This window comes from Gorilla gorilla, chromosome 5 (assembly GCF_029281585.2).
Source record: "Gorilla gorilla gorilla isolate KB3781 chromosome 5, NHGRI_mGorGor1-v2.1_pri, whole genome shotgun sequence".
NCBI classification, from domain to species: Eukaryota; Metazoa; Chordata; class Mammalia; order Primates; family Hominidae; genus Gorilla; species Gorilla gorilla.
The window spans coordinates 131,445,451-131,462,071 of NC_073229.2; the positions used below are offsets into that span (position 1 = coordinate 131,445,451).

General features: G+C 38.2%; 1 protein-coding gene across 4 annotated transcripts in view; it reads right to left on the reverse strand.

Moving 5' to 3' along the window:
* Positions 1-16,621, reverse strand: part of PDSS2 (decaprenyl diphosphate synthase subunit 2) — a 308,385-nt gene that overhangs the window by 110,979 nt on the left and 180,785 nt on the right. For all 4 annotated transcript variants that reach the window (XM_019030158.3, XM_055390712.2, XM_055390714.2 and 1 more), the window contains exon 3: positions 10,705-10,903. In XM_019030158.3, the coding sequence (XP_018885703.1) occupies positions 10,705-10,903 (199 nt within the window). The remainder of the gene's footprint in view (positions 1-10,704; positions 10,904-16,621) is intronic.

Genomic DNA, 16,621 nt, shown 5'->3' on the forward strand with positions numbered 1-16,621 from the left:
ATACAAAAATTAGCCAGGCATGGTGGCAGGTGCCTGTAATCCCAGCTACTCGGGAGGCTGAGGCAGAAGAATCGCTTGAGCCCAGGGGGCAGAGTTTGCAGTGAGCCGAGACTGAGCCACTGCACTCCAGCCTGGGTGACAGAGCAAGACTGAAAAAAAAAAAAAGGGTGTCTTTGAATGCCAGGCATATGGAAGAAACATGTAAACTGCTCTTGCTCTTTTTCCTTGTTGTTAGGTTTCTGGTTTGATACTCAGAGAAATGTCAATTTCACCTGATGGCATTTAACCTTCCTATGCCAAAAAGCTACTACATTCCATTGTCCTGTGGCTTCAAAATGGGCAAAGTTCCAGGTTTTAATATTATTTAAAATTCGTCTTATTTCTAGTATAATTTGCACACACTAATCATTTATTACTTTCACTTTAAAGATCAAGGAACCATGACCAGAAAATGGATACAGTCTCTGTTTAATATGTGACTATATTAGCAAATCAGAAAAAAACTGAAGCAGCTAATTTTGGGATTCTGAAATAATTTTATGATGGCATTTTGACTTTTCTAATTAATTGATATGGAGATAGTCTCTTTTCCTGTTATACTACATGACACCCCACTTACCACCTTCTGCATCCCTTTACCCTAGTCATGCAAATCTACACTTGAGTGGGTTACATGTATAAAAAATATTAACCTTGGGTGTCAAACTAAAGAGCCTAAAAGATATTAAATAATTTCCACAAGTAAAATAGTGCAAGCAAAACTATAAACACTATCATAATAATGCCTATTTTAAATGCATAAGACAGGGAAAAACTTAATACATGTTTTTAGGTTTCAATTTAACATGAATTTAGAAGTAAAATTACTATAACAGATAAGACAAACACAAATAGACAATAGCATCTTTATTAAACTATATAGATGGTGTAAAGGGAGATTTATATGCATAAATTGAGCATATTTGTACAAACAAAATACTTCATTGTAAACAACATATTTATGCCTTTAGGAAAACAAAGTTAACATAAGGAAATACATCAGCTACGTAAAGAGTACATCTGTGCCACTGGTTATCCGGAAGTATAAATCACTAATGCTTAATAGAACAACCTCCAGGAGTGACATCATGACAATGCTCTTGGGTGTTTAGATAAGATCCAGGCTGACTCACAGTCTCCCATCTGATATATAGCAATAGGTCCATTAAATGAAAATGACTACAAAGAAAAAAAAATAACGTGATAAATTCCATTCTTTAAATACTAGGCTTATCATTATATATGTAAAGTAAAAGACTTTTCAAAAACAAGATGACAGGTAGTAATCCACACAGTCTTATTTGCACTGTGGCTTAATCCTAAATACAAACCCAGTCTAAATAAATACAAAGACCAGAGGAAGCCTGTTAATGGCCAGCTAGATTTCGAAATTATAGTACTTCTCCACTTCATGATTTCCCTTCCAATTAGTTAGCATGTCTCACTGATAGCTTGCTGCTCAAACACTAAAATTTTAGATTCTGGCATGACCACATCACTACAGCATCCAGTGATGTTCTACATGGACACAATATAGAGCAACTTATCCCAATGGAATCAGGAAATTTATGATTTAAAAGAGGCATTCTGAGGTCTTTTAGTCCAGGTCTTTGTACAGTGAAGTACTAAAATAAAAACTTGCCCTTATGTTCCATAATTGAAAATGAATGAAAACCCAAGCATTAATTTTTAAATTCACTCTTGAATTCAAAATCTTGTTAATTTGCATTTATGTGACTACAGCTATAATGGTAAGAAGACAATTACCAGAGGATTAATAAACCAATTTCTATACTTGAAGATATTTAAAAATCTAAGTGTTACCTAAGGCAATTACCTTGAAGACCCCTAATATCTTCAGGGAAAAGCCAAAGGGAAAATAATTGACTCTGCTAATTTTACCCTTGGCAATTATAAAACAGCTCTGAATTTCATTTGACTGCAGAACCCTTCATCTAATGGCCTGCCCCATGAGAAGTACAGAGATAAACACATCATATAGAAATTCAGACAAGAATCCAGTAGCACAAAAAAATGAGAAATTGGTAGAATGAATAAGTCATAAAAAATTAAAGTTGTTACAAATATGCCAACTTTAATTACCAATATACATCCTCAAAGAAAAAGCAGGCTGTCACTGTGAAAAAACAGTGACATATTATAAACAGAAATTCTGTATTAAGTTTTGCCTGTTTCCTCTTGCTGTGGTATCTATTTATGTTGCTATTGTTGACAAATTTTCTTTCTTATAAAAGAAAACTAAAACATCATTAAATAGAATCTAACTTTACCAAGACATTAAGCATATGTAGAGATAAGAAAACTTGGCCAGGTGTGGTGGCTCACGCCTGTAATCCTAGCACCTTGGGAGGCTGAGGCAGGTGGATCACCTGAGGTTAGGAGTTCAAGACCAGCCTGCCCAACATGGCAAAACCACATCTACTAAAAATACAAAAATTAGCCAGATGTGGTGGTGGGCACCTGTAATCCCAGCTACTTGAGATGCTGTGGCAGGAGAATCACTCGAACCCGAGAGGCGGAGGTTGCAGTGAGCCAAGATCGTGCCACTGCACTCCAGCCTGGGCAACAAGAGCAAAACTATCTCAAACAAACAAACAAACAAACAAAACGCAAAAAACTTAATACACTACTACTCCAAAGAAATATTTATCGCCACCTCCTCCTTCTAAAAAAACTATAGTTACTATTATACTTAATCAACTTAAGCTTCTGGGAGCTCATTTTATAAAATAAGTCCTCTTCTGAGATATAACTTCACTTTCCTTAAATTATTCTGATGAAAATATTGCCAAGTATTTAAATGAAAGAAACTGGCTCTGAATATGGGAGATTTGCTTTATCAGAGGGAATTCCTGACTTTCAAGAACTTTAGTAATTCACAATCTCCTCAGTTTAAAATACTGTTCACCTGATTTGGAAATCATCTATTACGATTAAAAGAGAGCTACTGAAAGCCTTGATTTGGAGAAGATCAATTACAGACCCTGGGCATGGTTCTTAAGGTCTTTCACAAAAAGTGAACCCCTGAGGCATTTTTTTTTTTTTTTTTTTGAAATTGACCTGGTAGAGCCTTCAATGACCCTTTGAAGAACAAGGTGCAAAAGATTCATGTTTGAGATTAACAGGAGGGCTGCACAGAATAAAGCCTTCAATTCAACATAAAACTATCAAATTCAGAAAAAAACATATCATAGCCTAAAAAGGAAAAAATTCCTCACCAGAGAAAGGTTGATAAAATGCAAATTTAAAGGTGTAAACCTGTGCAGAGACCATGAAGTTATGAGGCTCACTGAAGGGGAAGGAAATGCCAGATCATTCTTATTTCAAGAAGCTTCAGGCTGAATAGTTGCTTGGATATGCTAAGTTTTTCTTTTTCTTTTTCTAAATCAAGTAGTGCTACTGAAATCCAGTGCCTAATGGAGCAGATGGTGGAGGTCTTAGACTCTGGAACATTTATAGTGATGCTTCTGAATGCAAAACACCAAGAGTGGATTTCACAGGCTGTGAATCTGATTTGATTTTGATGGGAGTAAAGCTTCCATTTTCACTGTACTTGAACCACATTGAAAAAAAGCATGTGTGACTGACACAAGCTAGTTAAGAAAAAGGAACATGTTAAATATTAGTCCCATAAAGGGAAGCAGTTTAAACAAGTGATTATTTGTTTGTATTGTTTAACATGATTATGTTTGTATATAATACCACCGTTTGAACCTTATGTAAGATTTCATCAGAATAGTTCAAAGTTAAAATGAATGATTACAGAAAACAAATAGAAATTTGTCCAAAGGCAACGAGTCTTGGTTTTCTAAGGTGGCGACTATACCGAGGCAAATTACCAAAATGTGGACCTAGGTACTATCAAGGTCCAGAATATCCCCTCCCCTCAGCTTTGTAGGTCTAATCCATGAATGGCCAGCCTGTGAAGCTAGAGCTTGTCATGTGCAGCTCAAGGTGTCCAGACACTATGTCAGATCTGCACTTTCTGAGGCCTCTTTCTTCTCTAAACAAGGGCTAAGTTTTATCACAGACCACTGCAAATATGGTGAAAAGGAGAGATGGATGATACAGTTTGTGAGTCCCAGGGGCAAAGAACCACTCACCTTCTGTTAACATGTGAATTCCAGTGAAGGAGAGAATTTAGTGGGACCCATCAAAGTATACTATATGCATAAAGGAGAGAGACATTTGAGATGAAATAAAATAGAACTGGAGAGAGGCATCAGATTCTCTCTCTTTCTTTTTTTTTTTGAGACAGGGGCTCTATTGCCCAGGCTAGAGAAACAGTGGTGCATTCATAGCTCAATGCAGCCTCCAACTCCTAGGCTCAAGAAATCCTACCACCTCAGCCTGCTGAGTAGCTAGGACTAACAGCATGCACCACCATGCCTGTTTTTTGTTTTTTGTTTTTTTTTTCTGTAGAGACAGGGTCTTGCTATGTTGCCCAGGCTGGTCTCCAACTCCTGGGCTCAAGCTATCCTCCCACCTCCATCTCCCAAAGTACTAGGATGATAGGCGTGAGCCACCATGCCTGACCAAGATTCTCTAATAAGTCTGCTTAATAGGATCAATTCATTTTTTACTTTAGCTTTTAAAAAAATATGAATATAAATTAGATATTAAAGGTACCATACTACTTTCTCCCTTAAATTCCGCAGGTCTCCCTCATGAGTATATGTGCTAGCCAAAAATGCAAACACGTGATGAGAAGGCAGGACAGAATGTTACTTGTCTCCTAGTATCTTTTATCTGTATCTTCCAGATTTTTGGCTGGATCCATGATGACCTACAATAAAAATTACATTTTCTAGCTTCCCTTACAGCTAGGTATGGCTATATAATTAAATTCTGGTCAACAGGATGTAAGCAGAAAAATCTCATATAACTTATGAGAAATGTCTTTAAAGTGTGAATACTATATAATTTATCATGCAAACTGGGACACAAGAGTAAAAAGAAGCACTGAAACAACTAAAATTTTATACTTTTTGAAATATGTATTTATTTCAAAAACAAACAGCTGATTTTATTATATTGAAATAAATAGTATTTATTTCAAAAACAAACAGCTGATTTTATTATATTGGTGGACTCAACAGGTTCTATTCAAAAACTATTTTCAAAAATAAAATTTCAAAAGAAATAAAAATAACATACATGTATGTACAATAGAACAATAACTTCTTTATACTGATTATCTGAATATTTAAAAATAATGAGAATTATTATTGATGTATATTTACATGGTTTAATCCATTTCTTAGACATATCTGTCTCTAATATTGTGTCACTGGCATTTTTCTGAAGAATGTGTTCATTAAAATACGGTATTTAAAAATAAAACTGCCCGCAATATTCTTCACAGTTACAGTTTATAGTTAATTAGTTTGAAATTATTGATACTTTCAATTATGGAGAAAATTCTCTTTCTACAGGTTCTAAGTTACCTGGTAAGTTCAGAGTAAATTTGCTAAATGGAGGACATAATTCTAATTTTAAAAATATTGAACAGTATAAATATTTCAGCCCAAATATTTTTAGAGGCACTCTCTTTTTGCTTCCATCAGAGTATCTTACTTTAACAAATAGTATTTTTTTTTTTTTCCAGACGGAGTTTCGCTCTTGTTGCCCAGGATGGAGTGCAGTGGTGCGATCTCGGCTCACTGCAACCTCAGCCTCCTGGGTTCAAGCGATTCTCCTGCCTCAGCCTCCCAAGTAGCTGGGATTACAGGCATGCACCACCATGCCCTGATAATTTCAGGGTTTCATCATGTTGGTGAGGCTGGTCTCGAACTCCCGACCTCAGGTGATCTGCCTGCTTCAACCTCCCAAAGTGCTGGGATTATAAGCATGAGCCACTGCACCTGGCCTAACAAATACTTTTATAAGACAAAACTTGTCAAATAAGTTGTCTCTATGATTCTTTTCAATGTTTTGCCAAATTTAGATGCTGCAAAATCTAGGCCTTCTCAATCTCATTTCGTGTGTGTGTGTGTGTGTGTGTGTGTGTGTGTGTGCAATTTATTCAAAGTAGGAGCACCACCAAGATTCTTCCTGCAAGGTGAGACATTTCAAATCGCAACTACAGAACTGAAAATTTTAATCTTGTATATCGTTTGAGTTGTTACTGTTTATATCATTCCTTCTTTGCTTTTGTCAGGAAAAATTCTAATGGAAGTTTTGTTTTGTTTTCATTAATTGTAATTCCCTAAAAGTCTCATGTAGTGTTCTGTTTATTGAATACTTGATTTAAGATTCTCAAGTGATGTTGAATGAAATGCTGCCAATTATTATTATTAGTAGTAGTAGTAGTATTTTTTGACACAGAGTTTCACCCTGTCACCCAGGCTGGAGTACAGTGGCGTGATCTGGGCTCACTGAAACCTCCACCTCCTGGGTTCAAGTGATTCTTGTGCCTCAGACTCCTGAGTAGCTGGAATCACAGGAATGCACCACCACCACTGGCTAATTTTTGTATTTTCAGTAGAGACGGGGTTTCACTATGTTGGCCAGGCTGGTCTCAGACTCCTGACCTCAAGTGATCCGCCTGCCTTAGCCTCCCAAAGTGCTGGAAATACAGGCGTGAGCCACCGTGCCCAAATGCCACCAAACTTTTGATGACCCATTTAGAATAAAGTTCAATACCACTGTTGGGGGCACAGATTGATTTATAAAGATTTCTAAAATCTGATCAACGACAGACAACAAAGAGAAAAGGCACATACTGCTCTGCTGAAGTGTATTATTATTATTATTATTTTTGAGACTGAGATTCGCTCTTGTTGCCCAGGCCGGAGTGCAATGGCGTGATCTTGGCTCACTGCAACCTCCACCACCCAGGTTCGAGCGATTCTCATGCCTCAGCCTCCCAAGTAGCTGGGATTACAGGCATGTGCCACCACACTCGGCTAATGTTCTTTGCATTTTTAGTAGAGACGGGATTTCACCATCTTGGTCAGGCTGGTCTCGAACTCCTGACCTCAGGTGATTCACTCGCCTCAGCCTCCGAAAGTGCTGGGATTACAGGCATGAGCCACCGTGCCTGGCCTGAAGTGTATTTTTTATCTGACATCCACCGTGCCTGGCCTGAAGTGTATTTTTTATCTGACATCAGTTACAACTTCCAAATCATATAGTTCAGTGACTGTGACTATTCAGATATTTGTAAATTTTGATGTAACAATAGATTCTATTAAAATAGGAGACTTTTGGTGCTTGTTTAGATGTAATGATCAATTGTGTGTGTGCCACAACCAATGCCAACTACTCCACAGGTTGTTTAATGTAGTAAAAACATTGTTTTTACCACAACACTGTGCTTCACCAAAATTTGTACTTCTATTGTTACTATAAACTAATAATTTTATTTTCTATATTGAACTTTTAAACTGAATTTCCAATCTCACTCACAAAGGCTTTATGTTTAATAGAATATACTTCCAAAAACTTTACCTTAATCCCATGAATGAATGGAAAGAAAAAAACCAAACCATTTGTAGAATTAACTTAAATGATTTACTTACTTGAAATACCTGATGACACTGAACTAAAACTGGAATTATTTAACTGCTTTCAAAGTTCTTCTACTGACAATGACGCAAAAGAACTATTGCTTCCCTTTTCCTATATACACATAAACACTTGTAGTTGATAATCAGTGCAATCACTTAGCATAGTCATTTCTCTAAATATAAGTTATGTTGCAGAGTCGTATGCATATATACCTTCTGCAACTGCATAAAGTAGATCCTGACACTTCTTCAGCAGACTTTACTCTTCTTGTTTTCATGTGGTCAGTGATACCACTATGGCCTCCACAGTGGTTGGTAAATGTCAACAAACATTTTGTTCAAGTCATTAATACACATTCCTTATTAACTTTCTTAAGAAAAAAAATCAATACTTAAAAAAATGAAACACATACTTCTAGTTTTTTCAGTTTACTGCTGCCAAAAGGATTTATTGCAAAAACAAAGTATTGCCAAGCAATAAAATATAGATTTACACTGTGCAAGCAAGTGTGCTCATTCTACACTCTACTTGCTCCCTAGCAGAGCTGATCAGCCTTGATTTCCCATATATATTTTACAGACACCCAAACCTATAATTTACTGTTTCCCACTGAACTTACCAACTGGTACCTGGCAGCTTTGTGACTCTTGCAGGCCATGCATGGCCTACAGTACAATTGGGTGACACACTACACAGCCAGCTTCTCCCACCACCTGATACAGGAAAGAGTTAGCTGCCCCTAGACATTTGTGTCTGAGTGCACTTTACTGTATTAGCAATTGCCCTGCATTCTGTCCTTGATTGGGAAGTGTTAGTTGTGTCTGAAAGGGCTGGGAAAAGAGATAAGTTATTTCTGGTATCTTTCAGATTTCCTAACAACTTAAAATGAAGCTGGGCACAGTGGCTCATGCCTGTAATCCCAGCACTTTGGGAGGCCAACACGGGAGGATTTCTTGAGCCCAGGAGTTCAAGACCAGCCTGAGCAACATGGCGAAAGGCAAAAGCCCATCTCTAAAAAAAAATACAAAAAATTAGCCAGGTATGGCTGTATGCACCTGTGGTCCCAGCTACTTGGGACACTGAGGTAGGAGGATCGCTTCAACCAGGGAAGTTGAGGCTGCAGTGATCACGCCACTACACTCCAGCCTAGGTTACAGAGTAAGACCCTGTCTCAAAAAAGAAACATAAAAAAAAAGAAACAAAAAAAAGGACAACTGATAATGAGAACTCTCTCCACTATATAAGGGTCTCTGAATACTATTATATTACGTTACACAAAAACAAAAACAGAGGCTGGAAGTACTAAGTGGGGATCTACCAAACTCATCCCAGCTTATTCTAATATAATTATTAGTAATAATTCTCTGTTAAACAATGAAAAATTCAGGATAAATGCTAAATCAGATGGGATCCCAGGATAGCTGGCTTACACTGAGACTCTCCTTTAGCAAACTAGGATGTACACTGACCCAACCTTCAAAGGAAGGAGATCTGCCCTTTTTTTGTCCTTCCTCCTTCTATTGACTGGAGGGAAGCCATAATGGCAAATGCCTCGGGCCATGATGTGGTAAGATAAGGATGGCAAAACAGTAAGACAGAAGGAGCCTGGATCCCTGACTTTGCAGAATCACTATACCAACTTTTGACTGCCTACTCCTAGATGATTTTACATGAGAGAAAAAATAAATTCCTATCTTATAGGGCACTGTTATCTTATAATCAAACCTAATCCTAACTGATATAACAAGAAATACCTCTATAACCTTTCCAGAAAGCAGATTGGCAATATGTATCAAGAATACTAAAAATGTGGCCAGGCGTGGTGGCTCATGCCGTAATCCTAGCACTTTGGGAGGTTGAGGTGGGAGGATCGTTTGAGGCCAGGAGTTCAAGACTAGCCTGGGCAACACAGTGAGACTCTGTCTCTATAAAAAATTTAAAAATTAGCCAGCCAGCTACTCAGGAGGCTGAGGTAAGAGATCGCTTGAGCCCAGGAGTTTGAGGCTGCAGTAAGCTATGATTATGCTACTGCACTTTATTTTTATTTTTATTATTATTTTTGAGATGGAGTATCACTCTGTCGCCCAGGCTGGAGTGCGGTGGCACAATCTCAGCTCACTTCAACCTACCAGGCTGGAGTCCAGTGGCGTGATCTTGGCTCACTGCAACCTCTGCCTCCCGGGTTCAAGCGATTCTCCTGCCTCAGCTTCCCGAGTAGCTGGGATTATAGGCACGCGCCACCATGCCCAGCTAATTTTTTATTTGTAGTAGAGACGGGGTTTCACCATGTTGGCCAGACTGGTCTCGAACTCCTGACCTCAGGTGATCCACCTGCCTCGGCCTCCCAAAGTGCTGGGATTACAGGAGTGAGCCACTGCACCTGGCCTTTAACCTGGGTGATAGAGTGAGACCATGTCTCTATAACAAAAGGAAAAAAAAAAACACTAAAAATGTTTAACCCTTTGAACCACTTCTAGGTCTTTATCTTAAAGAAATAATCTGCAATAGGGAAAATTGATAGCAAAGATCTTTACTGAAGATCTACTTATGATAGTAAAAATAAGAAGCAACCTAAATGTCCAACAATGAGGAATTTGATAAACAAGTGGTATTATATCTAAGTGACTGGATATTATAGAAAAAGTTATAACCATGGGAAGATGCTCACATCATAATATTACGTAAGAAAAAACAGGCAGGATTAAAAAAACCTTATACCTAGCAAGTTCTCATATATATTACAAAAAATTACATATATAAAGGCATTAATGAACAACAAAAAAAGACTACAAGGAAATACATCAAGATATTAACCAGCAGTGATTATCTCTGGAAAGTGGGATTATAGGTAATATTTACTTACATTTTCTTTGTTTTGAAGATTTAACCCTATCCTATAATTAATAATTTCATCCGTAATCAGAAAAAAAATTACTCTCAAAACTCTTTCCTAGCATTTACACTTTGCCTGGTACTAACACTGCCATCATTATGTTCATCACAGTTTTACTGTTTACTGAGCATGTACATGAGGGGAGTTGGGGCAGCAGGGCACACAGACCTGCAGCTCCAGCAGCCAACTAATTGCTACCTGAAGCCATTCAGGTACAACCAAACCCTGCCCATTTTTACCTTGGTGTTCTGTAGCAGAGCTAGTCCATTGCAGGCATTTGCTAGAAGAAAGTCTCCACTCAGGATAGCAATTTTATTTCCAAATTTCATGTCTTTCAGTGGACCATCAGATGATTGCAACTCATTTAAATTTACTATCCCACGATGTACAAGGAGAGCAGTATGAATTAGCTCCGTGATCTCTGCCAAACTTCTTTGACTAAAACATAAAGGTAAGATTTGTTAGAGTATCAAGAACACCATTTTATCACTAATGTCTGATTTCAGTTTTCAACAATAAAATATTCCATAGGTTGCCCCCCACTTTTTTTTTTGGATTATATCTTTCTAATGAATCTTTAAATAGAGGTCTCTCTACTGAGCAGTTTGGGATCTGTAAGAAGATGTTGACACCTTCCTTCTCTGTAATATTCCTCACTCTTCCCCACAAGTCACTAGGATATCCCAGACAGAAGTTGACCAGTGGAGGGCCACCTTCCACAGCTCCATTTATATACTGTGCTCTTGGTATACTTTCCTCACGCTCATAACTTCAAGATTTCTGAGACTCCTTAGTAGTGTCTAATGGAATTCCAATTTAAGTGAGAATATAATCTGTGCCAGATACTAGTCTAAGGGCATTACATACATTATCTCTCTCTCTCTTTTTTTTTTTTTTTTTTTGTTTAGATGGGGTCTCACTCTGTCACCCAGGTTTGAGTGCAGTGGTGCAATCTCAGCCCACTGCAACCTCCACCTCCCAGGCTCAAATAATCTTCCCACTTCAGCCTCCTGAGTAGCTGGGACTACAGGTGTGCGACACCAAGCCTGGCTAACTTTTGTATTTTTGGTAGAGATGGGGTTTTGCCATGTTACCCAGGTTGGTCTTGAACTCCTGAGCTCAGGTGATCTACCTGCCTCGGACTCCCAAAGTGCTGGGATAACAGGTGTGAGCCACTGCTCCTAGCTACATTATCTCTTTTAATCATAAATGCAAAGCTATGGGGTTTACAGAGATGAATACAAATGGTTTCTTCCTTCAAGGACTTTTTAACTTTCAGAATAAGAATGAAGAAAGAAACCTATAGTAGCAAATAATATAGAGAAGGCCCCCGAGGAGCTTATAGTATAGAACTATATTTATTACACGGGAATTTCAGCAGATGTTTGTTCCTTTTTTATACTTTTCTGTAGTTTGTCTATTTTGTACAATGACAAAAGTATTACTTTTATAGTCAGAAAAAAATCAACAGGTAATTACTAAAAATTTAAACATTATCACAACTTCATGATAGGTATTATTAACCTCTTTTAATAGGTGAAAAAATTGTGCACACAAGTAAAATGACTTTCCCAAGAGTACACAGTAATGTAGACCTGAAAATCTGTTGGTATCTGCTACAAATGGCCCCATGTGAGTCACGTCTTTTGGTTTCCAGGCTCCTGCATGATCCCCTTCCATGCTTGGCCATGTGACTTGCTTTGGCCAATAGGACATCAACAAACAGTACACAAGGAAAGCCTGGTAAGTGCCTATGCAACTGATAAGCTTTTCACAGTCACAGGCGTTGCATGACCCCAAGCAGAAGAACCCTCAGGTCAATCCACAGAATGGTAAGTTGTTTCAAGTCACTAAACTATATGGGTGATTTGCTATGTAGCAACAGATATCTGATACAGAAATGGTATATCTATAAGTGGAGTGTTTGCTTTGAGTCAGAAAAATGAGGCTAGGAGGCAAAGGCTGAAGGAATGGCAAACTCTTAGTGGAAGCTGGAAAGCTACTCAGCTGCAAGTATAAACTGTATCTTACTGAAAAGGGAAAATAGGCCAGGTGCAGTGGCTCATGCCTGTAATCTCAGAACTTTGGGAGGCCCAGGTGGCAGGACTGCTTGAGGCCAGGAGTTCAACATCAGTTCAGGCAACATAGTGAGACCCTATCTCTACAAAAAATTAAAAAATAAAAATTAGCTTGGTGAGGGGGTGCACGCCTGTAGTCCCAGTTACTTGGGAGGCTGAGGTGGGACATCACCTGAGCTCAGCAGTTCAAAGTTATAGTGAACTGACTGCACTATTGCACTCTAGCCTAGGCACAGAGTGAGACCCTATCTCAAAAAAAAAAAAAAAAAAAAAAGGAAAGAAAAGAAAAGAAAAGGAAGCTCAGAAGGTAGAGCCAAGAACCATGGAGAAGAGTGGATTCGAGAACCATTTCCAGGGAATAGAACTGAGCCCTAATCAAGAAACATTCCTTGCTCCAAGATACAGTAGGTGGCCCAGATATGTGCCCAGCTGGATTTCAGAATTGCTACAGACTAGTGACTGCTATGTACCTCCCATTTCTCCCTCTTTTTAATGGAAGTGACAACTGTGGTTATCTTCTTTCTGATTCACTGTTGCATGTTGGATAGACGGTGTTGTGTGGTTGGGGGGAGGGTGGATAACTTGTCCTTTTAGTTCCCAGGTCCCTGACTGAAGAGGGGCTGCACCCATGGAGCCACATCCATATCGAGACCTAACAGAAATCGTGAGATCAGGGACTCTGAGCTTGATGTCATGAAATGGATGAGACTGGGGTCTTGGGAGGTAGTCTGTTTTGCATATGGAAGGAATGTGAAATATTGGGGCCAGAGGGCAAACTGTGGCAGAGTGTTACACCAAGTTACACTTATCAGTCACACCCTCTGATATCCAAGCCATGTACGATCTCCTTGATTGATGCTGAGTTTGACCATATGACTTGTTTGGTCAATGGGACATCGGCAAATGAGGGACAAACAGGCTTGATAAATGTTTTTGCATTGGGGCTTACACTCTGAATGCTAACCTGAGACTACAAGTTAAGAAACCTAATCTAGCCTCTTAGAGAATGAAAGGCAACATGGAGAGAGGTCCAGCTGTCCCAGTCAAGCCCAGCCCCCTGCACATTTACCAGGTAAACACAGACACATAAATAAATACAGGAGAAACCAGCACAGGAATAGTCCAGCCAAACAACAGAATTATGAGAAATAAGTTGGTTATTGTTTTAAGCCACCAAGGTTTGGAGTAGTTTGTTACACAATAGATAACTAACAGAGACTCCAATCCCCAATCTATTTCTACTAGATTAGGCTGCCTTCCACATGTGCCCACTGAAAGCTTCTATCTTTCCTTTTTTTCTATAGACCTCATCTGTGTCATAAAAGCTTTAAAAAAGTTTCCTTGAAGAAGCTAAATTTGAGCGGGGCCTGGAAAGGCAAGTAAGATTTCCACAGCTGGAGAAAAAGGACAAAACAAGAGTAGGGCTTGGGAACCCCAGAATAAGAAAGATCATGAATCATGACATAGAGAAGGCAAGAGTAGAAAACGTGACCAAAGGTTGAAAAGATCAGTTTGGCTACAGTAAAGGGACTGTGTGGATAAGTGAGAGATAGGAATTTTGGAGCTTGGTTATAGCAGGTGAAATGGTCTATATTTTATTACACATGCAATATTTTGAGATGAAAGGATGATATATATTTTTTAATAATTTAGGAAGAAGATTCCAAATGTGATACATAGAAAAATCTTAAAAAGTATGTAGGAAAAGTAGGGATATGGGGTGGGGGAGCTATTACAAAGGTCCAAGGAAGATGCAACAAAAGGGCTTGACCTAGGACAACCGCCTTAGACATGGAGAGAAATAAATATAGAATAATCAGGCCAGGCATGGTGGCTCATGCCTGTAATCCCTGCACTATGGGAGGCCAAGGCGAGTGGATCACCTGAGGTAAGGAGTTCGAAACCAACCTGGCCAACATGGTGAAACCCTGTCTCTACTAAAAATACAAAAATTAGCCAGGCGTGTTGGCGGGTGCCTGACTAATTTTTGGGAGCTACTTGGGAGGCAGAGGCAGGAGAATCACTTGAACCCGGAAGGCAGAGGTTGCAGTTAGCTGAGATCGCGCCACTGCACTCTAGCCTGGATGACAGAGCAAGACTCTGTCTCAAAAATAAATGAATAAATAAAATAAATAAATAAATATAAAATCATCAAATAATATATGAGACTCTTAAAAAAACAGACTGGTTTAACAGCTATAATAATCACATAAAGATACAATTAAAAGAACAAATTGGCATTATCAAATGCCAAGGAAAATCTCATGTCTAATTGATTTCCTTTGTTAAAAAAAATTAAGAGAATATGTAAAGATGACCCAGTAGACATATTGTACTTGATTACAAATTTGGGGAGTAGAGAAAGGAAATGAACCAGTGAGTCAAATAGTATCTAAGAGTAAATTCATGGTTTAGATTAAAATCTCATTATATCCCAAAGAAAATCACTAAGAATGGAGACTTATAAGACAGTTGGAAAGTTAACAGAAGACATTTTTTTTAAAGTAGAACATTTAAAATTACCTTTTAAAAATTGACTAAAAGAAAGGAATAAAATTGTATTTTATTACTGCCCTGCGAATGATTTCTAGTTTACAAAACCATTCACTGAAAAAAGTCCGTATTATCACATTTCACAAAAATCACATAATGAGATTATGGGCAAGTATAAAAGTAAAAAGCGTTAAGCATTTGGACAAGTTTTTCATGCAGTTCAGTTTATGAAAGAAAGTAATAACCAGGTAAGCAAAAAGTTGTGGTGTTCTGAATTACTCTAAAGATGAAAATGAGTGATTTTGACATCTATAGTCATAAAACAGCATTCATTAAATAAATAGCAACTTTTAAATGCCACATGACCAGAAACAACAACAACAATGGTATGCAATAATAAAAGTGAAAGCCCATCATTTTTACAGGGTCTGCCATTTAAAAAAACCTTTCATTTATATTATCTACTTGTGATTCTAATTACACAGGTCTGCAGAGGTTAAATACTTGATCAAGAACACTGAGTTTACAAAAGGCAAAACTGGAACTCAGAGCCACCTTGTCATAGTAACAAATGACAATTTAAAACATCTAGCTGGGCTCACGCCTGTAATCCCAGCACTTTGGGAGGCTGAGGCAGGTGGACCACTTGAGGTCGGGAGTTCAAGAGCAGCCTGGCCAACATGGTGAAACCCCATCTCTACTAAAAATACAAAAATTGGCTGGACATGGTGGCGCATGCCTGTAATCCCAGCTATTTGGAGGCTGAGGCAGGAGAATCGCTTCAACCCGGGAGGCGGAGGTTGCAGTGAGCCGAGATCACACCACTGCACTCCAGCCTGGGCAACAGAGTGAAACTCTGTCTCAAAATAAAAATAAAAATAAAAATAAATGTTTATTTACCTAAGGAATAGTAGATCGTTGGGGAGGGGGAATAAGCCAAAGTTATCAATGTTACCATCACTGATATATGCCACAAATTTGTCCAATTTTTATCCCTAGTTTTGAAGCAACAGCGAAGGGAATGTTGCTAGGAAAAAAGTGTATTAAGAACAGGCTTAATTCTTTTTGTTTACAGTAACTGGGGAAGGTCAAGTTGTTTGAATTCACCAGAATGAAATCAATAGTTTTAGCCTAATCAGGAATCTGGATAACAGTTCTACTTCTGCTTATTACATAAGACAATTCATGGGCAAATCCCTTAAACTCAGACCCTTGGTCTTCTTGTCCCTGAAAGGAGGGGGACTGGAGAAACACATCCCTTCCAGTCCCCAAATTATAAGATTCAGGGATTTTTTTAAAAAAAGAGTTATCTAAACTGGCAGTTAATAGTTAAAAAGATTTAAAAAAATGATTACTATTATTGGTACCTATTTTTCTATAGGAAATAGGAGTGAAATGACTAGTTGTCTTTAAATCTATCCTATAATTTCACTCTCTAGTACTGTGCTCTCAGATTCTAAGATTTTATCACCAGATAAGTAACTCTGGATCATATTTTGTAAGGGTACAATTTAGTATATGTCAGAGAAACATTGACAGTATGAAAAAATTTGAGAAAAATTTCTTCTGGTGATCTTATTCCTAT